The sequence below is a fragment of the Sinocyclocheilus rhinocerous genome, unplaced genomic scaffold (genome assembly GCF_001515625.1).
Source record: "Sinocyclocheilus rhinocerous isolate Xijiao unplaced genomic scaffold, SAMN03320098_v1.1 scaffold254, whole genome shotgun sequence".
Classification (NCBI taxonomy): domain Eukaryota; kingdom Metazoa; phylum Chordata; class Actinopteri; order Cypriniformes; family Cyprinidae; genus Sinocyclocheilus; species Sinocyclocheilus rhinocerous.
Window position 1 is genome coordinate 1,227,172 of NW_015628690.1, and position 22,350 is coordinate 1,249,521.

General features: G+C 36.4%; 1 protein-coding gene across 5 annotated transcripts in view; it reads left to right on the forward strand.

Moving 5' to 3' along the window:
- LOC107738163 (unconventional myosin-IXb-like) overlaps positions 1-22,298 on the forward strand; it is a 28,426-nt gene extending 6,128 nt beyond the window's left edge. For 2 of the 5 annotated variants that reach the window (XM_016549875.1, XM_016549876.1), the window contains exons 3-42: positions 3,435-3,529; positions 3,823-3,885; positions 4,001-4,100; positions 4,386-4,486; positions 5,201-5,324; positions 5,844-5,933; positions 6,156-6,272; positions 6,419-6,553; positions 6,646-6,767; positions 7,182-7,323; positions 7,447-7,642; positions 7,729-7,804; positions 7,903-7,995; positions 8,223-8,330; positions 8,507-8,546; positions 9,184-9,306; positions 9,538-9,618; positions 9,717-9,827; positions 11,018-11,140; positions 11,243-11,392; positions 12,029-12,153; positions 12,228-12,704; positions 13,014-13,101; positions 13,546-13,722; positions 14,951-15,039; positions 15,217-15,308; positions 15,515-15,699; positions 15,878-15,985; positions 16,101-16,271; positions 16,595-16,636; positions 16,737-16,848; positions 16,936-17,009; positions 17,192-17,381; positions 18,447-18,575; positions 18,668-18,773; positions 18,860-18,991; positions 19,242-19,365; positions 20,393-20,496; positions 20,758-20,885; positions 21,118-22,298. In XM_016549875.1, coding sequence (XP_016405361.1) covers positions 3,435-3,529; positions 3,823-3,885; positions 4,001-4,100; positions 4,386-4,486; positions 5,201-5,324; positions 5,844-5,933; positions 6,156-6,272; positions 6,419-6,553; positions 6,646-6,767; positions 7,182-7,323; positions 7,447-7,642; positions 7,729-7,804; positions 7,903-7,995; positions 8,223-8,330; positions 8,507-8,546; positions 9,184-9,306; positions 9,538-9,618; positions 9,717-9,827; positions 11,018-11,140; positions 11,243-11,392; positions 12,029-12,153; positions 12,228-12,704; positions 13,014-13,101; positions 13,546-13,722; positions 14,951-15,039; positions 15,217-15,308; positions 15,515-15,699; positions 15,878-15,985; positions 16,101-16,271; positions 16,595-16,636; positions 16,737-16,848; positions 16,936-17,009; positions 17,192-17,381; positions 18,447-18,575; positions 18,668-18,773; positions 18,860-18,991; positions 19,242-19,365; positions 20,393-20,496; positions 20,758-20,885; positions 21,118-21,368 — 5,094 coding nt within the window. In that variant the 3' untranslated portion in view covers positions 21,369-22,298. Of the gene's footprint in view, positions 1-3,434; positions 3,530-3,822; positions 3,886-4,000; positions 4,101-4,385; positions 4,487-5,200; positions 5,325-5,843; positions 5,934-6,155; positions 6,273-6,418; positions 6,554-6,645; positions 6,768-7,181; positions 7,324-7,446; positions 7,643-7,728; positions 7,805-7,902; positions 7,996-8,222; positions 8,331-8,506; positions 8,547-9,183; positions 9,307-9,537; positions 9,619-9,716; positions 9,828-11,017; positions 11,141-11,242; positions 11,393-12,028; positions 12,154-12,227; positions 12,705-13,013; positions 13,102-13,545; positions 13,723-14,950; positions 15,040-15,216; positions 15,309-15,514; positions 15,700-15,877; positions 15,986-16,100; positions 16,272-16,594; positions 16,637-16,736; positions 16,849-16,935; positions 17,010-17,191; positions 17,382-18,446; positions 18,576-18,667; positions 18,774-18,859; positions 18,992-19,241; positions 19,366-20,392; positions 20,497-20,757; positions 20,898-21,117 lie in introns of all 5 variants that reach the window. The other 3 variants (XM_016549879.1, XM_016549877.1, XM_016549878.1) reach the window with 3 other exon arrangements.
- Positions 22,299-22,350: the final 52 nt, after the last annotated feature.

Below are 22,350 nucleotides of genomic sequence, written 5' to 3' on the forward strand. Positions count from 1 at the left end.
AAAAAAATAAAAAATTGGGGAAAAACTAACTAAAATACTGATAAGATAATAATGATACGAATTCTACTAATAAGAACAATATAAAACACACCAAGGATTAATGAGCTACTGGATTCATGAATATTAATCAGGTTGTGTGTGTTCGCTCGAACTGATTTGCTGAAATCAAAATAGGGACGATAATAGGTGAGCGCCAGCCAATGAGATTGCTGTTTGCGCATTAGTTCCGCCCACTACCGGAGTAAGCGGTAGTTCTTAAAAGCTGAAGAATTCCAAAGGAACTCCGTTATTTTGACAGCAAAATACAACAAAGAATATCGTTTACATGTAGCGCGCATAGGTAGCGCGTCAATTCTCTCCCTCTCTCGCTGTGTGTGTTTGTGAAACAAAGCGACGGCGAGTCGTACGTCTTCACACTAGAGTTTACGGTACGTTAAATACAGGTGCGCTGCGCATCCATTTAGATTAACTGAAAAACAGCACAGATCGCTTGGCGGAGAGTGAAACTCTGATGCGCTCAGTCAGAGAGTGTTCGGCGAGTGAAAATATATCTGAGCTAAACTTATACTTAGCCTCCAACTCACACACTGGCGAGTAAAATCTGAGAATTTATTAGCAATTGGCTAATATTAGACATAATTTAGTCGCCAGAGTGAAGATTTAGTCGGATATGCGAGTGATTTACTCGCAATGTAGAGGGTTGTTTTGTGTAATTCGCTGTTTGTTGATGATAATGCAACTGAGAGAGAGAGTTTAAAGTGCACTTCTCGTGCTGTTTTGTTTAGCTCTTTTTTGGAGTGAAAAAGGACGCAATAAACTTAAAGGGGTCATATGATGCGATTTCAAGTTTTCCTTTCTCTTTGGAGTGTTACAAGCTGATTGTGCATAGATAAGATCCCTGAAGTTGCAAAGACTAAAGTCTAGTGATGTCCGGTTCGCGAACGAATCGTTCGATTTAACCGGTTCTTCTTAGTGAACCTCAGAGCCCCAAGAAGAGAAGGGCAGCAAAGGAAAGAGCAAAGAAAAATAGGTAGCAAAGGAAAGAGACAGAGCAACAGTTACAGTCCTCTTTTATCCCTTTCTTGACCATGTGACTAAAAACCAAATGTGAGACATTCAAACTGACCAATCAGCAGATTAGGATTATGCAACAGACATTATACAGCTCAGTGCCTTCACGCAGTTAATTAATAAACCATCATGGTTGAAAATTGAGGAAAAATCGGCCGATAAATATCAGCGGCCAATACATCGGTGCATCCCTAAAAAATACACAAACTTGTTGGTGCTTAGGGACTTTTTGGTACAAATAAGTGTTGCTTCATATTCTGAGTTCTATGTTATCCTCCTTTGGTTTTGTTGAATTAAAAACACCTGTCCCTGTCTCCCGCTTCACTCTTTCATAGAGACCTTTGTGTATTGCGTTCACGTACACCCCTCACAGCAATATGCACATTGTTTGTCTGGTAGTGTTATTTACACATGGTGCTGTTTATGTATTATGCATCAGCTCTAGAGACTCCACCACCGCAATAATTGTGTTTTATGTTTTGGTTCATAGAGCTTAGCCCTTGAGCAGATAATTTTACAGCTTTCCTCACCTAAAGAGTTCTTCATTAGATATCCAGTTAGCATTGTCCTATTTAGGTATTCAAACAGATTTGAAAACTCTATGAAATTATTAAATTGGTCCTGTATTAAAAATATAGTCCTTCTTAATGGCCAATTTTTTGTAACAAAATAAGAAGAGGTATATTTCTGAAAAAGATCCAGAAAGGTAAGATGGGATGTACGTTGTCATTGTGGTTGATTTTACATTATGGAAATTATGGGCATTATAATGCAAGCATCATTTTGCTTGCATCAACTGCTCATATTTAGGGTTACTGCTGAAAACATACTAAACAGATGTTTTTGAGAAACAAAAATGGGTCACAAAAAACTGGGTCATGTCATGTTTTGAGAATAAAACTTGTTGCACTTGCACTGAATTTTTACTCTCACTTTCACTGAACTTTGATATTAAGAGTTTCTGCAATTCAGTTTTCACTTTTACTTGATAGTCGTGAGAGGTGCCAGTGCTCTGTTATGGCATCTGAGGAGTGCGCTTGTGACTTTTGTCCTTTTACATAAGAAAGAGCTCTGTGGGAAAGCACACCTAGCAGCTGTTTAAGATGTACAGCAGTGTTGGGCCTGATCTCACTCTTGTTGTTGAGCTTCTAACTCTGAATTTTTTGTGTCATATGTGGAAGCCCTGGGCGTTGGCTTCAGAATACCAGAACGAGTCGGCATACACCAACATGTCATGACAGGTTCAGTCAGGCCAGCTGATTAAAACTTAACAACTGACAGATGTAACCTCTCATTCAGTTTTCTTTCTATTCATGCGTTTCCTTAGTATTCACTTTCCTTTGAACATGGAAGTGGAACAGGGAAGCTTGTTTATGTTTAAAAACAAGTTTACAACAGGATAAAGTCCTGAATGATGGTAATGGTAGAGATCGTCTTGAAAGTATGCACATATTGAGAATCAATAGGGAGCAGTGAGCAAGCCCGTTGTTACATGTTACACATGCCAAAGTCTGTCTACAGAAAATTTAGTTGAAAAATTGCAGTATGTAATTTCTTCAATTTTTGTGGCACAAAACAAAATATCAGATATAATTTCTCAAAGACTCCACTTATCTGCCATTGTTCTGGCAAAAAGAGAGCTATATGTTCACTGAATAATGACTCAAATTTTAGTCTTTTGTTCACACAGCTATCATAAGACTTAAATGTAGCAAACAAGTGATTTTGAGTACTTTTTTGTTTTTTGTGCATTTTGGAACCTTATTGTGTTTTCATTGTATCAAAAAGAGTGGTTCAAAACATCTTAATTTGTATGTCACTGAGTGTCATAAGTTTTAAATGACATGGTTGAATAAATGATGACAGATTTTTCATTTTTGGGTGAACTATTGCTTTTAACTGGAATAGGAGGAAAATTACACACAAATCAGCATTAACTACATCAACAAGCAAGTCAAACTGGGAAACAAAGCCATTTAAGATAGATGTGTTCATTTGTTTGTGATGCCTGAGGGTGATATTAAAGTAGCTCTGTGCTGCCCACTAAATATATATATATATATTTTTTCTTTTTGTAATCTACGACAACCTACATTCTGTGGTTTGAACGACTAATAATAATAATAGTAATATTCTACTGTCAGGCTGTTGGCTGTGGTTTGAGATCCAGTTTCTCTGTTCGACAAGTTTTAAAGGCTAGTTGAACTGATTAAGTTAGGCCACCATCTTTGTCTCAACACAAGAGTTTGTCTGTCAACATTCATGAAAATCATATCAGTGTTTTTTTTTTTTTAGTCTGAAATATTTTTCTGTGAGATTAAAACAATTTGCCTCTCTAATGCATTCTTTTCTGGCTTCCTCAGGCCTTTGGAAATGCTAAAACGGCACACAATAACAACTCGAGCCGCTTTGGGAAGTTCATTCAAGTGAATTATCTGGAGAGCGGCGTTGTGAGAGGGTGAGTCATCTGTGTACTTCTGCCCATTCTACGTCACACACCAGAACTCCCACAGCTTCTCATCAGTCACATAAGAGATTTTCTGAACTTGATGCTAATGTATTTTATCTTGTGACGATAATGTTAATTTATAAATATTATGTAATACTGCTAATTCATGTTCATAACCACCATACAACATTTGTTGATCTCATTCCCCTTCTTTTCAGAAAATTGGCAAAAAAGAACAAAAATTACATGCCATTGATCTGAATTGATCTAAAATTACTAAAACTGTTTGCTCAATGTTTTAGGGCTGTTGTTGAGAAATACTTACTAGAGAAATGCCGCCTAGTGTCCAGAGGCAAAACTGAAAGGTAAAAAAAAAAAAATGGAAACCATTATCTATATCCATTTTACATTTAAATTGAAAATGTGAAAAATGTATCACAACAACATACATTCCGTGTCTGTTTGTTATCTGACCTTCAGGAATTACCATGTTTTTTACTACCTTTTGATTGGAGCCTCAGAAGAGGAGAAAGATGAGTTCAAGCTCCTGCATCCTGAACAATACCACTACCTCAAAGAAGTAACTCTCAGAACAGCCTTCACAGAGAATCAGTGTTCCCTAACAAAGCCATTTTAGTTTCAATTAGTGTTCATGATGCTCTCGATTGTCTTTTGGGCAAAAGTGAGATGACACAGAGAGCAAATAGAGACTTCTGCTTAAGCTTGTCAGTTTTTTTATCCTGATAAAACACTGTCATAGTCAAATTCTTTCAAGACTATATTTTCTGGGCTGACCTGTCCATTTTATTTATATAACTATTTTTTAATACTTAACATTAATTCTTCACTTTTCCGCCCCTCAAAGGAAATCCCAATTGTGGAGGATCAAGCAGAAATGAAACATGAATTCAGGAGACTTCATCAGGCCATGGAGATGGTTGGTTTTCTGCCATCGACCAAAAAGCAGTAAGTGAGAAGCGATTTCAAGTAAAATATTATGATGGGGATGCAGGATCTTTTTTAGATTCAGTCTGAAATTAAGTTAATTAATCTTGAATTATTTTAGTACAGTTGTCTCAGAGGTTAAATTATAATGTTTATAATGAACTCAAACTTAATTTTTAATTTACAGATTACTTCAGTATAAATAAGATTTCTGATGTCTAATTAGGTTTGTCCTAGAAGGATAAAGTCACACTGCAGAAAATTTGCAAGCTGCTTGCGTGACTAACAAATGAAGAATTCTTCTCTGGTACAAGTCTGTGCTTGTCACGGAGGGAAAAAATATATCAAGCCTTTCAATATGCACTGTGCTCTTTTTGCCATGACGACAGAATGCAATACTGCAACTTTAGACCTGACATATTTAGATGATTATGAGCTGTCTTCCAAGGAACAGCAATGTTTCCGTATGTAAATATGGTTTTATAAATCTGTTAACTAATAATTATTTATACACTGTTAGAAACACAATTATTCAGACAAAATAGGAAATTTATTAAATTATTCAAGATCTTTTCTCATGTGTCATTCGATTTACCTAAAAAAAGTACCAAACATTCCACTGCATTATGTTTTTTGGACATGTAATTCCTTGAGGCACCTTGTGAAGAAAGTAAATATATTTTATAAATATACTTCATACTGTATTGTAGTTCAATGATTGATTGTCTTTTCCAGGATATTCTCTGTACTCTCTGCCATTCTGTACCTGGGAAATGTGACGTATCAGCCAAAAGATGTTGGCGAGGGGCTTAAAGTTGGGCCTGATCGTGTCCTTTATGCTATCTCTGACCTGCTCAAGGTACCACTGACTACTTTAGTGTTCAAGATAAATTCATCACAAGAGTCTTTCCCTCTACTGGTTCAAATATTTTTCTATTCATTGTGGTACACCACACAGAAACAGAATTACTTTAAATAGTAATATTCAACAGTAAACCTCACCCCCCAGTTCTTTGGAAATACTGTGCAGTGACATCTATTAATTTACTGGGTCATCACAACTACATGGCTAAGAAATAGCATCGTCATTACTAAGCGAAACCCAAATATGCATTCACATATCATATTCAATGCATATTGTAGAATCAAAAACCCTGAATCATTATTTTTAGAGGACTCTTAGCAGGTTTTTTTCTTTTAGATTCTTTATGATAGGCTTTCAGATTTTCCAGTCAGAATCCCTTACTCGTTTCACACTTTTTGATTTCATTTCATTTAAAGGATTACACAATCTGTGAAAGTCTTTTAGATCAGGTGACAGATTCCGGTCATTCTCTGTTTGAATGCTTCTTTTTATATCATCCCTGTTCAATTACAGGTTAAAGTGGAGCTGCTTGTGGAAGCACTGACTACAAGGAAAGCAATGACTGCTAATGACACACTGATCCTGCCTTATAGCCTCGATGAGGTAAATAACATCTATTATGTGTTAGGTGGTACATACTCTATATTGACATTTGTCAACTCTGTAAAATCCATTAATTGACTCGTCATGTGTTAAATGCATATCTGTCATACTTTATGCATTAAGTCAGCTGTTTGAAGAGGCGGCTCTGTCCTCTCCATTTGTCTTTCTTCATTTCTGTACTGTAAAAATCTGCTGACCTCATAATGAAACTCTTGTCTTCAGGCCATCACTGCCAGAGACTCTATGGCCAAGTCTCTGTACAGTGCCCTGTTTGACTGGATTGTCCTGCGAATCAACCATGCTCTACTAAACAAGAGAGATTTGGAGGAGTCCGTCCCGGTGTGTAATTTATACATTTAGTATATTTGTTTATGTGATATTATATTTACATATAACATACACAATTTAGATGGACGGACTTGACTTGGCAAACTGAAAGCATCTGCTTTGACATTGTACTTGATAAAATATTCTCTTCCTTACAGTGCTTATCCATTGGTGTTCTGGACATTTTTGGGTTTGAAGATTTCAAGACGAACAGCTTCGAACAGTTCTGCATTAATTATGCCAATGAACAACTACAGTATTACTGCAATCAGCGCATATTTACGCTTGAACAAGTGAGTTGAGTTGTACTTTGATTGATTTCTCCACTAATTGTGGTGGATGGGAATTTCTGCAGCATATGCCTCACGCTTGCATTGTGTTTTAGGAGGAGTACAGGGCAGAAGGAATCACATGGCACAATATTGACTACCCCGACAACATTGGCTGCATCAGTCTCTTCAGCAAGAAACCCACCGGGCTGTTTTACCTGCTGGATGAGGAGAGCAAGTGAGTTCAAACCCTTATTCTTACTGTATGTATTGTAATATTCCTTTAGTGGAAAGTACAGTTGTTTAGGTTTTACAGTGTTTTAGTTCTTAAACATTTTGGACCTACTTTTCTACAATGACTAATAGAATTTTAGTTCCTTATAATGGAAAAAAAATAACCCTTTTTTTAACAAATGCAAAAAATAATATTAAATATATACAAAAAAAAAAATTTCAGATGTATATTAATTATTGTTAAAAGCATGTGCATGCTGTAAAAATCCACTGAAAAAGGTATATCTTCTGCAAATCCACTACATGAATTGTATCTTGCATACAAGTTAGGATGGATAGTACAGAATATGAATTGTTATGCAGCCAATCTTTCGTTATGTGGTTTATAGTAGTTAATATTCTGTTATTCCCTCCCTAGTTTTCCTCGAGCCACAGATAGCACTCTACTAGAGAAGTTTAAGCAGCAGCACCAGGACAATCCGTTCTTTGTGCAAACCCCAGTGCGGGAACCAGCTTTTGTTATCCAGCATTTTGCTGGCAAGGTCAAATACCAGATAAAGGTAAAGGAACAGACCCTGAAACTATTTTTTTCCCTTTGCACAAGAGTGTAGTTGTGAAACAAATGATGTGTCTATGGTGGGAAAACAATACTGAATAACGTTTGTAATGTTCCTGCCCTATAGGACTTCAGAGAGAAGAACACGGACCACATGAGGCCAGATATTGTTGCGTTGCTTCGTAGTAGTGAGTGCAGTTACCTGCGGCAGCTGATCGGGGCTAATCCGGTGGCTGTGTTCAGGTGGGGCATCCTTAGGGCCACCATACGTACACTGGCTGTGTTTAACGAGGCTGGGCGAAGCTGGGCGGAAAAATATCCAGGTAACATCTATGCGATCTACTAACACCTTTTAACTTCTTGCAGAAGTGGATTACCATTGATTTCAACATGTTTGTTTCCATATCAGATCAGGTCAGGCGCTACTCCAGACGCTCTCTTGGGGAAATGAGGAGACCCAGCACTGTGGTAGAGAGGCTAAAGAGGTAAATGGACTGGATTAGTGGATTTATGGCAAATAGCGGTGTTTGTTTTATATTTGATCTATACAAATGGCCATTTAAATGCATTTCGATCTCTACAGCCAGGGGTCTTTGATTGACTTTTCTTTTGATCGGTCTGAAGAGGGTCCACTTGAAGCATTTGAGGACATTTTTACAACATTTGAAAATAAGAAGTAAGTTCACCATCACTTAAGGATCTTTATACCAGGCTTGGGTTCTTCTACATCTGATGATGATTTCCTTCTGTGAATTAAGAGTCTAACTGATTTCCTTTTTCATTGGATTAATTTTCTGTGAAATGGGTGATTGGACTGACTAATTTCAGCTGTTTACTATTTATTGTGTTTGTAGTATTTATCTCCTTTCTAAACTTTTCTGATTTGGGGTTGGGGTCAATCAGGGAATTGCATGCCAAAGTCCTCCAATCCCTTAAGCAGTTTGGTGGTGAAGTTCCTCAAAAGTTGCGTCTATCCACAATTTCTGTGAGGAAGTCTCGTCTCTTCTCTCAGTGAGTGGGCCACATGTTCTGTGACCATCTGTCTGTGGCGGCTCCACTGCTCTCTGTTTCAGCTTGTGCTTGTGTAATTTCAAAATCAAATTGAATATTCTGTCCCTTTTATGTTTTTCTTTTCAAAATCTTAATATTTTCAATCAAAATCTTAATTGTATCTTATTACTATCTAGGAAGAACAGGCCAAACAGACACAAGCAGCTAATTCCTAAGGTAAATTCATTCATCAAAACTTGCTGTTGAAGTTGGTTTTTGCTAAGGCAACTTTATGAGGTACCGTCTAGGATGCTGTTTTTAACTGTATTGAAGGACTGCCCATGTACGCATGATACTTTTTGGCTGTTTAGCTCATTGAATAACAAAAAAAAGAAAAATAAATTTTACTATTCAGATTCATACATGGTCGCAATTTATATTTGTCTACAAAGCTAATGTCAGTTATTTCATAAACACACACACAGTAATTGCAGTTGAAAATTCAGCTTTGCCATCACAGGACAAAACATACACAAATATATTAAAATAGAAACGGTTATTTTAAACTTTGGTATTTCACGTATTTCAGTTTTTTGTTTCTGTTATTATATATATTTGTATATAAATATTTATTATATAAAATACTAAATATTTAAAAATATTTAAGATGCCTGTAGATTACAAGAATTATGTGAATTATTGTAGAATTATGAGAAAAATTCATTTCGGGTATATCCAAAGTTGTAAATGGGCGAGACTCACTTCAGAAAATGTAAAAAAAAAAAAATTATATTCTGCAGTATATGTGTATTATTTTTCCTTGGTTCAAATATGAGAGATATTGCTAAATGTTATTGTGTTGTTTTCTGTACAGAATCTCATAGATTCACACTCTCTGAAATTCATTATGGACCTGACGCAGCACAACCGGGCGACCAGGTCTCTGCTTCATCTGCACACCAAGAAGAAACCTCCAAGCATCAGCGCTCAGTTCCAGGTTCAATATTATTATTATCTTAGTGTGGAAAGCATAAGCTGATTCATCAGAGGGCTCATAGATCGGTTTGTTCCATCTCTGTGTGAAAGCCTCTTTTGTGGTAGTTGTAAATGAGATAAAAGGTTCAGACCCCCAAAGCTGTGGGGAGGTTTTGATATGATTTGCAGGGGTTTAATGGATGCTGATGGACGAATCAATGAGTCACATGCTTTCATGTCTTAAACTGTCCAGGCATCTCTAAGCAAGCTGTTGGAAACCCTGAGGAAAGCAGAACCGTTCTTTGTCCGCTGTATCAGATCAAATGGTGATAAGGTATGGTGGAGAGCTGTTGTAAGTTTTGCGATTCATCCATTTTGTGTATTGGGTCAAGGATCATATATAAAGAACAATGTTGGTGAATGTGTTTACAGAGGGAAATGCACTTTGATGATGCTCTAGTCCTTCAGCAGCTGAGGTACACAGGCATGCTGCAGACGGTTCGGATAAGGAGGTCTGGGTATGGAGCCAAATTCACCTTCAAGGTAATGTAATATAGACTGTTTTTAATTAAGAGTTATTAATTAGGGCTCTGAATTGAATACAGTTTTAAAGTATTTTTAAGTAACTGTTTAAATAACCAATTTGATTATGCCCCTTAATCCTTATATAAATTTGCTACTATGACATTTAATTTTAATTTAAACAACATTGAGAGAATTAAAAACATTAAAAAGGGACAGATTAACAAACAGTTACAAAATGGTTTGCGGTGGACTGTATGCCAGTAATAGGCATATATAGATTTTTTTTATGTCTATTCAATGCTTTACTCGTCTGCTAAAATAATGTTCTTAGTTTCTTCTTCATATGAAGACTTCTCAGCAGTTGTTTGCAATTGTTTGGAGGTTAATTTGATTGCTTGATTTGTTTTAATTGATTAATAAATCTTTTATTTAAAGGAATAGTTCACCCAAAAATTAAAATTAGCTGAAAATGTACTCACCCTCAGGCCATCCAAGATGTGAATGAGTTTGTTTCTGTATCGGAACAGATTTGGAGTAATTTAGCATTACATCACTTGCTCACCAGTGGATCCTTTGCAGTGAATGGGTGCCGTCACAATAAGGGCCCAAACAGCTAAAAAAAAAAAAAAACTAATTGGCACTCTGGTCCATCAAATTACGTCTTATGAAGCAAAAAGCATCATTAAGACCTTTTTAACTTTAAATAGTTGCTACAGGTTAAAATAAGAGTCCTCTACCTATAATATTGCTTTATCCAGTGAATCTTGTCTGAATCAGGGAGAAATATACACAGATCAAGCACCGTTTACCAGTGAAAAGCAGTTCTAAACTAATATGTCGGAGGATTTTGATGTAAGAGGAGAACAGGAGATGGACTTTTTAAATGGAAGAAGCATTATTATGTATTATCGACACAAATTTTGCTCGTATTATGCTCTCATTGTGACGGCACCCATTCACTGCAGAGGATCCATTGGTGAGCAAGTGATGTAATTATACATTTCTCCAAATCTGTTCTGATAAAGACACAAACTCATCTACATCTTGGATGGCCTGAGGGCGAGTAAATTCAGCAAATTATCATTTTTAAGGTGAACTACTCCTTTAAGATTAGTTATTGTAAAATAATACATTTTGGAACCATGAATGCAAATGCCTTTCATATTTTGATTTAAACAGACATTTCTTATTTTACAATGTCACTGCAGGAGTTTACAGATCAGTTCAGAGTGCTGCTGCCAAAGGAAATATCAACACCTCAACAGGATATCACCAACCTGCTGACCAAAATGGGATTACCCAGATCCAGTTTTCAGATTGGCCGAACCAAGGTTTATTTTACTTGCACTCTTCAATAAAGAAGTACTCCCGATCTGCATTTTGTCATTCAGATCAGTTTCCAGCTTTAATTGACTGTGAATCTATATGCACAGGTGTTCTTGAAAGAGTCAGAAAGACAAATACTTCAAGAAGCCCTTCATAAAGAAGTGATGAGGCGCATCATCATCCTGCAGAGATGGTTCCGTGCCTGTTTGATGAGGAAACAATATTTGCGTGAGAGGGAAGGAATTATAACCATTCAGGTACTATTCGTTTGGTTGTCCAGGGGTTGCCTAGGGACTTTACACAATCTTATATAATATCAACCAGATCTTCAGTGCGTCTCAATTATGATTATGGTCTGCTGAAAGTCAGCTAAAACCTTACTACCTAGATACATTTACTTGCTAGGCATTAGAATGATTTCTGAAGGATCATGTGACAATGAAGACTAGAGAAATGGCTGCTGAAAATGTTGTTTTACATTACAGGAATAAATTATATTTTAAGAAAGATCATTTTAAATGTTAATATTTAACAATATTACTGTTTTTGCTGTATGTTTGATACATGCGTCCTTGATGAACATAAGAGACTTCATTCAAAAACATTAAATAGCTCTTACCATCACAAGCTTTTTGAACAGTTGTGTATGCATTTAAAATTAAGTCTCTCTTCGTTTTAAACAAACCAATAGTATTTAAGACTCATCCTGTGTTAGACATAGATGTTCAAATGAAATATTCTCATTTTACAGTATGTAATGCTGTTATACAGTGTTGTGTAATTTATTTTAATTTTGAATCGTCATGAGCCTTAAACGGTTTGTGGACCTGGTTGGGAAACTCTGCAATAAATGATAATGTACCTGAGCAGATGTTTCCTCTCTCATCCCTCAGCGATCGTGGCGTTATTTGCGTGAGACATACCGATGCAGAGCAGCTATTGTGATCCAGACTGCCTGGCGAAGTTCCAAGGAGAGAGCTGAATATCTGAAGCAGCGAGAAAAACTCAAAGCACCGACGTAAGTCCAAGTTACCTTTGAGTGTTTTTTACTTCTAGGTAAAACAATATTAGTCATTTTGATCTTTCTTTCAGATCTCAGACAGAGCTGGGCCATTTGAACAAGGCTGAGGAAAAGAATCCAAGTCAGCCAAAGCCACAGCCTCCACTGCCTTATGAATCCCGCACACCTGAACGAAAGAAGACAGAGGAACTGAGCCAGCAGTCAAACACAGAGACCAAGCCTAAAGTCACAGTACAGCCTACTAGAATCAAAAAGCAACTCAGTATCAGTGAGGACCGACCCGTTCAAGATGATAAAGACAAGACTGGCAATAAAGAAAAACAATCATCTCCTGCAGGCCTTCCTCGGCCTGTGTCGCTTCCACTGAACATGAGCCAAAGTGCTTCTGATGAAACTCAAAATGCTGTACACCTACAACGTCACAACAGGACAACAAGGTTGAAGGAGAAGCCTGAGAAATGGAAGGAGAGGAGCAGTGAAGTAGCACGTATGGAGAACGTCAGTGCTGAGATACTACGACTTCAGAGCCAGAGAAAATCAGGTTTATGGTGAGAGTTTTGTTTTGGTCATTTTTTTTTTTTGACTTATAAGTAAAGGCTAATTTTATTTAGCTTTTCTTTAGTTTGTGACTCTCTGGAATGCTTGATTCTGATTGGTCATTATGTAATTAATTATTTTTGTATAACCATTAAACTGTATATTTGACTGCTTGTACCTGAAACTATCATCAATGTTTCGTGTATAATAATTAGTCATTTAAGCAGCCATGTAATGATGTATATTCAGTTTTCAGGCAGTAATTCCTGGCTGATAGTACATTATTCCTTATTTATTTGTTACTATTTCTCATATGATAGGAAATGTGGCATTTCCCAGTCCCTGGATAATGTGTCCAGAATGAGTTCTTCAGAGTCAGACAGCTCAGCCTCATCATCCAGAAATGAGGTACTGTTCAAAAACTAGTTATGGTCAGTCTGTTAAATCAAAAATGTTGTGAGAACTCCAAAAGAAATTGACTTCCATTTATTCTTGTCCCCAAAAACAGATGTATACCAACATATACACTACCATTCAAAAGTTTTGGTTCTGTAAGATTTGTTTTTTTGACATTTATAATGATTTTAAAGACATTTATAATGTTACAAAAGTTTTCTATTTCAAATAAATGCTGTTCTTTTAAACTTTCTATTCATCAAAGAATCCTGAAAAGAAAAAAATATATGCAGTTTACATAAAAATCTCACCAGCCGCAAACCTCTGAACGGTAGTGTATGTTGAGAGAATCTCAAAGATGCTGCACTAATTATTTTACAGTGTTTATGGATAACTGGATCAGCAGGTACAGGTCATTTTTTTTCCCCCTCATCTAAACTGGTTCACGTATCATAGGTTATGGTTCACAACCGTAAGCACTTCAGACACAAACGTCGGCTAGCACGTCCCCGCAGTGGGCTGAAGTGGGATCATATGGATCTAAGCGATACGGATTACTGGAGTTTTCCCCTTCCTCCCATAAGCCCCTCCACTCCCAACCAGTCCAGTGTCCGCGTGGAACTGGAAACTGTGGTAAAAGACTGACCCAGTTACAAAGGGACCATTCAAGCTGCTGTGGGCCTTGCTTTTGCACGCAACAGCTAACATACCATGAGAATCAGCATTAGCTCAATGTAGAACGTTTCAAAGACTTCTCTTCGGAAACCAGGCTGATGCTGTTCTTGGATGTTTCTGACTGGAAGCTGGTTTCTGACCTTTTTTGTTTCCTTTGACACTGTACACACACTGAGGCTGCTGCTAGGTGTGATAATGAGTGAATATAGTAATATTCAAGATATAAAAAGAATAATGTTGTGGTTGTTGAGTTGCAGATGTTTTAAATGTTTGACTCTATATACAAAAAACTGACCAATGCTTTTGACGTTTGTTTGGCTTTGACAATTAGTATCATCATAGAAGTGATTTAATCATCTTTTATAGTACTATTTGGGTCTTAAATAACATTATATACTAGAATATTTTTTATCATAAACACATTCTATTTTATATTAAAGGGATAGTTCACCCAAAAATTGTCATTATTAACATTTTTAGGTGAACTATCCCTTTACTTTAAGTTATAACTATCCCTTATAACTTTTTTGTAACACTCACTTCCTCAAAACTGACCCCAAGCTTTAACAGCTCCAGTATCTGTTTTATGAGGTTTTAGTTTCTTATTTATTCACTTTTTGCCACAGAGAATCATCTCACATTTGCATATACTGTGGCTCTGAAGAGCTTTGCCAACTAATTTAACAGTAATTTCCATTAATTTACTAATAATTGTCAGGCCTTGTGCAGGTTTAGCAAGACACATTTTGTACAGCAATATGAAATACTGCTAAAATTCCATAACCCATAGCAAAAAAGGTCAACATGGATCTTGGGATGCAGTGTGGGAGGTTGGTGGTGGCACTAAATTGAGGAAATAAACCCAATCAATTTGCATTGTCAGTCAACATTATGGTTAGAAAACATTCTTCGCTAAAGGGTTGTCAGCTAAACTGTTGTTTTGCATCCGCTTGAATATTGTCTTGCTTTTTTCTGAACTATCTGTGGCTGGTTTGCTGATCTGAATGCATGGCGGGACTATGGGGAACAAAGTAATATATACTATAAAAACTCATTATTGTTATGTGTAATTTTGATTGGAGTGATTGTCAGGCATTCAGAGTTTGGATTAGTGAACCACTTCTTTTTTTTTCTTTCTGCAATTTCATGATAATTTTTATTGAGTCAACTTGCTGTGGTCTTTCAGATCCAGTCACCTGTAGAAACTGATGCGTGCATTAGCATCAAAAGGAGGACAAGTGAAGAAGTAATTGCACCATCCAGCACACCAGAAAGGTGATCAGTCCTTTTCCATCAGCATGGTATCTTGCTGTTCTAGCTTTTGTTTGAGATATCAAAGCTAATGTGTGGGTTTTTTTTGTTGTTGTTTATCAGTTTTTGATATTTTAGAATACATATAAGCGTGTTGCTTGAATTTCAATTTAAATAATTTTTTCTGTTTATATCTTGTAGGCGGGGATTCCTAAAATATTTTAAGAAGCGTCAGACACCCCAGGATGGGAATATAACTATGGCAAAGACATTGGCAGAAAAAGAGGAGCTAGGTTGAATTATTCTCCCAGACCCACTTCATTCAGTCATAATTAAATTAATCTTGTATCTACTTATTCATGAATTAGTTAAATTTTTGAATGAATGAATAAAAAATAAGTTAAGAAAAATGCATTTAGTAGACCAGTTGTGAGTAAATGTTTCAGTTGCAATGACTTACCTCTTCTTCTCTCATTTACCTCTCTCTTCGGGCCAAAAGCCAGTGGCTCTCACTCTAATTTTCCACGTGTCAAGAGCTCAGCCACTTTTCCTGGACCCCGTCGCAACCCCACCATTAAAATCAGCCGAGCTACTCGTGTCCAGGAGAAGTGGAATGCTTCACTGGACAGAGAAATCACTGACAGTAATGAACTTCGCCATTTGGACGAGTTCTTGGGAAATCAGGTTTGTGTTGATGTTTATATTCTTCTTCAACTTTTTGAAAGGCATTTGGATTTTAATTCTAAAGTTGGATTTGACACCCTAGTTGTTAAAAGTTGTTTACTGAGTTCCTGATAGTTTGTTGATGGTCATGACTTTGCACTTTTAAGTACTTAATTTGTTGGTGTGGTGTTGAATTCAGATGAACGATCTAAGCACCCGCACAAAGGAACTCTCAGAAACGGAGAAAATCTTCTTTTTAGCCACCACACAGTTCAGAGACACCATCAAAAGCATGTACTCCATATCAGTAAGTTTATCTGTGCTCATCTATAACCTTACTCTCATCATAGTTTCACAAGTGCAGTAGATAAAATTCGTTTTTCGGCAAGTGTTTGAAATGACCTGTTTCCTGTGCGCAAAAGAATCCCAATATTGGCTACACGACCTTGATGTCAGGTTACCAGACGAGGGTATCCAGTCTTGCAGGGCTGAAGAAAGCATCTGAGGTGCCGCTGGTGGTAAATCTTTTTCAGTCAGTTCTGGATGGATTTATCAGGGGAGAGCTCAAACGACTGGAGGTAGAGCCTTGTAAGGTAACTTAACAAGTTGTAAAGATTTCCACAGAAGCTTAGCTCTGCTTAAATATTTTTTGAGAAGGCAAGTTATCACTAGATCCTCGAAGAATCTGGGCCTGCAGAATTCCATAGAGGACTTTAGATTTACACAAAAAAATACAATTCCCAATTGAATCCAATTTTGCAAATTTTCTAATGTTTTTGAAAAATGTTTCTTATACTTTTGATCAATTTCATGCAAAAAAAAAAAAGGATTCTTTAAAAAAAATTCTTAATCTGACCCAAACTAGTTATCATTTATCCTTGAATTTAGCTTATGTGCCCTTCTGTCTAATTTTCAGGTTAAGGAGAGGAATAGAAGAAAATCTAAAAGAGATACTTATGTAAGTTATTTTTGTGACACGGAAACACATTTATATTTATGATATATGATGTGAATATTTATTGCACCTCTTCCAAAAAATCTTTTGTTTTGTCTGTAAGCCTGACAGCCCACTGGGTCACTTATTTAGCACATACCAGGTGACCATTATGCAATCATGTGACCAGTGCAGCTCATTCATATGGGGAATGGAAAAGGCCTTCATGTGCAGCTGTAAGTATCCACCATCCTTTTTCATTAAACTACGTGAATGGACAAGGATCCAGACAGCGGTACTTTATGCTGTGTTTTCCGTTTCAGCTTGTAAAATGGTGTGTCATAAGAAGTGTCTGAGCAAGATAACCGTAAATTGCACAGGTCACTGTGACAGGAAGGTGAGCACTGCTGTCATATTACTTGACGTAGTATTACTCCATCACATACACACCGTTGCCTTCATCTTCTCAACCTCGCTAACATGATAGCGTAGATAGTGACAGAAGTTGAATTTCTATTTGTAATAAAAGATGTGTTAGATCATATAGTTAAAGTTTATTTGTATGTTTCCATTATTTAGAAAGATGGTGAGCAGACCCTCCACTTTGGTGTACCTGTCTGTGCCCTGGTCCGCACAGCTGACTCTGTACCATTCGTCATGGAGAAGATGCTGGTTCATGTTGAAATGAACGGACTGTACACAGAGGGCATCTACCGCAAATCTGGCTCAGTCTGCCGAGCCAAAGAGCTTCATCACTTATTAGAGAAAAGTAATAGTGTGATTTCAATTGATTGTTTGATTATTTACCTTGTCTATAACTCTGTGTGTTGCTCTCTGTATTTCTTTTTTTTTTGGTTATGTGTTATGCATGTGTGTTAGTGATAGTGAAGCACTTTGGACAATCAGTGGTTGCATTAAATGGGCTATATAAATAAATAAATAAATGCTCTTTAACACCTAATTATCAGAAATAAGAAGGTACTTAAAGTGATTTTTTTAAAGGAATAGTTCAGATATTTATCATTATATCGCTTGCTCACGAATGGTTCCCCTTCAGTGAATGGGTGCCATCAGAATAAGAGTTCAAACAGCTGATAAAAATATCATAATCCAGTCAATCAATTAGCATGTTGTGAAATGAAAAGCTGCTTGTTTGTAAGAAACAATCCATCGAGATGTATTTTAACTTCAGACCGGTGCTTCTGGCTAAGATATAAATCCTCTAGTCATAATATTGCTTTGTTCAGTGAAAAAGTAATCTTGTCTGAATCAGGAGAGAAATATGCAAAGATCAAGCACCGTTTACATGCAAAAACAGTACAAAATGGTTTGATTGTAACATAATAACAAGGGATGGACTTTTTCACTGGAGGATACATTATTATGGATTATGGACTTAATGTTGGACTTGTTTCTTACAAAAATGCAGCTTTTCACAATACTTTTAATTGATGGTTAACTGGAGTTGTGTGGATTATAGTGATGTTTTAATCAGTTGTTTGGACTCTCATTCTGATGGCACCCATTCACTGCAGAGGATCCATTGAGGAGCAAGTGATGCAAAATTTCTCAAAATCTGTTGTAATTTTCAGCAGGTAATCATTTTTGAGTTTTGCTACCTTTTGTCATGTGCTTACTATTTACTAGACTCTATTATTTTGCTTAACCTGTGCATTAAAACGTTTTTTATCTCCCCAGGTCCGCAGGCTGTCAGTTTTGACAATTACCCATAATCATTTTTGAGTTTTGCTACTTTTTGTCATGTGCTTACTATTTACTAGACTCTATTATTTTGCTTAACCTTTGTGCATTAAAACGTTTTTTATCTCCCCAGGTCCGCAGGCTGTCAGTTTTGACAATTACCCCATCCACACAATCACCGGCCTGGTCAAGCAGTGGTTACGGGAGCTACCCGACCCACTTATGACATACAGCCTCTACAATGACTTCCTGTATGCTGCGGGTAGGTTTTTCACCACATGCAATTTTTGGTGTGAAGGCTAAACATGAATGCCACATATTTTAGAAAGAATGACACATTTTCTTCCCCTCCAGATCTGCCAGAAGAATCTGAGCGGTTGCGTGCTCTCTACCGAAAGTTGGATGAACTACCTCCCCCAAACTTCTCTACTCTCGAAAGGCTTATTTTTCATCTTGTGAAGTAAGGATCCATTGCATATGACTAAGGTGAATATTAGACATCCTGTGCATTGCCTCACCACTTGTGTACTTTCTTTTTATATTTAGAGTGGCAAAAGAGGAAGCTCACAATCGAATGTCTGTTAACGCTCTGGCTATCGTGTTTGCACCCTGCATTCTACGCTGCCCAGATTCTTCTGACCCACTTCTCAGTATGAAAGATATAAACAAGACCACTCTGTGAGAATCATTTTGGTTTATTTGTATTCTTTATAATTAGATTTGTATGGTTTGACTTGGTGCTGGTGGTTGGTAGTAAAACAGGAAAAGGTACGATAAAAATACATAAATTGTGCAAGCAGATAAATTGTTAATCATTACCGATTAATTGTTAATTGGCCAACACTTTGTAAAAAGGCCAACATTTTGCCAACTTTGACTACATTGCCTCACATATGAACCTTATGGTTAACTTAACATTTATGTGCAGTTGTGTGGAGATTCTGATTAATGAGCAAACAAGGCGTTATAATCAGAAAATGGAAGAAATTCAGCAGTTGGAAAATGCAGAAGCTATGGCCGTTAAACAGCTCAAGCTAAGAAGGCAGAACACGGTAAGAAAAGCATGACATGCTAGGTTGCAAAATACACTTTTTTTTTTTAAAGAAGCAAGTAGGCATTAAATTGATCAAATTGACAAATTGATTAAACTGATTTTTGTTTCAAATAAATGCTGGTCTTTTGTACTTTCTATTCATCAAAGAATGCCAAACGATATCACTGTTTCCGCAAAAAATTTCAGCAGCAAATTGTTTTCAGCATTGATAGTAATAAGAAATGTTTTCTGAGCATCTAATCAGCATATTAGAATGATTTCTGATAGATCATGTGACACTGAATACTGGAGTAATGGCTGCTAAAAATTCACCCTTGCCACCACAGGAATACATTACATTTCAAATATATATATTCAAATAGAAAACAGTTGTTTTAAATTGTATTTTTTAAACTGTGTTTTTTAAACAAATAAATTCATCCTTGGTAGATATGAGACTTTTTTCAAAAACAGTTTTAAGTCTTACCAACCAGTAGTGTAAAAAAGATGTCACACTTCAAGAACAGTAAAATTTGTATTATAGCATTGAAATTATGTAATGCCATTATTAAAACCACTTTTTCAGGTATACTAAAATAATATGCAATATAGTAACACAACACACCTGTTCACCTGTATACAGTATATCACCATGCTGCAGTTAGAGAACTGTTAAACCTTTTTTAGATGTCAGGGATCGAATCTTCTAGTGGAAAGATAGATACTATATAAAATAGATACTTAATATTTCAGATTCATTAAGAATCACATCAGAATGTGTAATTAATATTTTTAGTATGTGGTAACCATTTTATAAAAGAAGTAAACCATTCAAGACTATGCTATTCTGAATACTGTCATAGCTGTAGACAACCCGCGACACATTGTGGCTAACTATTCATAATGGAGTGAAGCCTTGCGTACCTCATTGCTTAAATGTATGTGCCATTTCTAGTCTTAATAAGTAGCCCCTTTAGTATAACAGTTAGCAAAATACACCTCATGGCTCTAACCTATCATGATTTCATGATCTCATTTTCCATTAGATATTTGAGAGGCCAAAATTAGGTTCTGACATCTCAGTGGACGGAGCCAACCTTGAAATCGAAAAGAACCTACTTGAGAGAATCAAGTCCATTAAGAAGGAAAAGTAAGCTGAGAAATAAGTGTTTAACATTGTTTCATTCATTAATTATTCTTGGGAAATTCCTGGGAAAATAATTACAAATTGTTATTTGTTTCTAGTGCTTAATTTACAGTGAAGTAGTGTCAGTTCACATGTGCATTTTGATCTTATGTTCAAACCTCAGTAACCTTTGTCCAAGGGCACAGATTAGGCTTGTGCAGATGTTTTTGAGAATTATTAGTACCTCTGTTGTACAGTTCACAAAATCTTCTGTTTGTCGTTTAGGAACGATTTGGCCTTCAGACTGCCTGAGTTTGACCAGGATAGCTCTGATGCTGAGAACATGGACTCAGAATCATTAGTCAGCTCTGATAGTCTACTAGAAGACCATTGTGTGAGTTTGGACTCGGAAGGTCAGTACTGAGGTACAGGACATTTTAATTACATTATGCTTGGACACCCCGCATGCTCTGTGTTAAAGAGGACTTGGATTCGCTGCTCTTTCGGTGAGCTGTTTGTTGAGCTTCAGTTATTTAACCTGCTGTTTTTCTAACCATGGGTTTGCACTGCTGCTTTTATAAAAAATGTACAATATTGTGTTAATATATTTAGTCCCCAGTGGCTAATCCAAAGCATCTCTTTCAGCAAACACTGCCTTGAACAGCTCTAAGCCAGAAAAACCTGCTAAACCACATGATCCCGAAACAGGGATCAAAGAGCCTGCTGAGGAACGGAACCAAAACCGCTCCGCCTCACGCCGAGAAGGAGTCCAGTCCATGTGTGTCATCCAGAGCCAAGACGGCGCAGAATCCCTCGGCGCCTCCGTTTCTGCAGGCAATCAGGGCAAGAGAAGATTTTCAGACCTTGACATTCCTTTTATAGATGAGGATGTTTGACATTAAATTACACCAAAAAGAGCATATTCTAAAATCTATGCAAATGTTTGTCTTTCCTGCAACGGTTCAAGCAACAGTCGGTATCCCATTTCTGACCATATCGGCATCAGCACTCACTTTGTTTTGAGGAATAAATCAAATGCCAGGTTCATGCAAGTGATCTTATAGCATGTTGTGTTTCTAGAATACATTTGTAAAGCAAGTGTTTTTTTTCAATCTTAAAAGCCATAATTACTTTGTGTTTTGTTTTGCTTGGATTATTTAAGCATTCTTTCTAATCTTGGCAACATTTTTGATTGTTCAAAATATTTTATTAACAGTTTTTTTCTATTTTGTCATAGTTCTTCATTCTTCACGCAAACAAGAAACTGTAGAGGACTGTTCTCTTAATGCATTATTCTGTTAAGTTTTTTTGTGAAATTACTGTATGTGGTGTAAATAGTTATGAAAAACCAGTGCTTTCTCAATTAAATCAAATCTGATGAGTTATTTTTATATTCTTTTTTTTTTTTTAAAGATGAGATGTTGTAAGTATCATTGCTGTTCTTGCATGCCTGTGTGAAGTGCACTGTTGAAACTGCTGCAAGATATATATGTATTTTTTTAATGTAGTTATCCACTGCATATTCTAAAATGTTCTCTTATCAGCAGTCAATTTACTTTTGTTTTAAGGAGAAATCTGTGAGAAAATGTCAGTGTCATAAAAGCAGATGTTTTATACTGTAAGGATAGTACTGATATATTCCGCTCTAGTGAGAAATGGTTACAACAGGTGTGTCAAAACTGGGTTAATGCTGCAGATTGTAAACTAGAATAAATTAGAAAACATCTTGCTACATCTTGACTGTAAATGTTTTTATTATGTTATGTAAATTTAAATCAAATTATTTCAGTTTTGCTGTTGGCATTGAAGACATCCAAAATAAAGATCCAACAAAATGATTGTGAACTGTCGTTTATTCTTCTAAAATAACAAAATAAC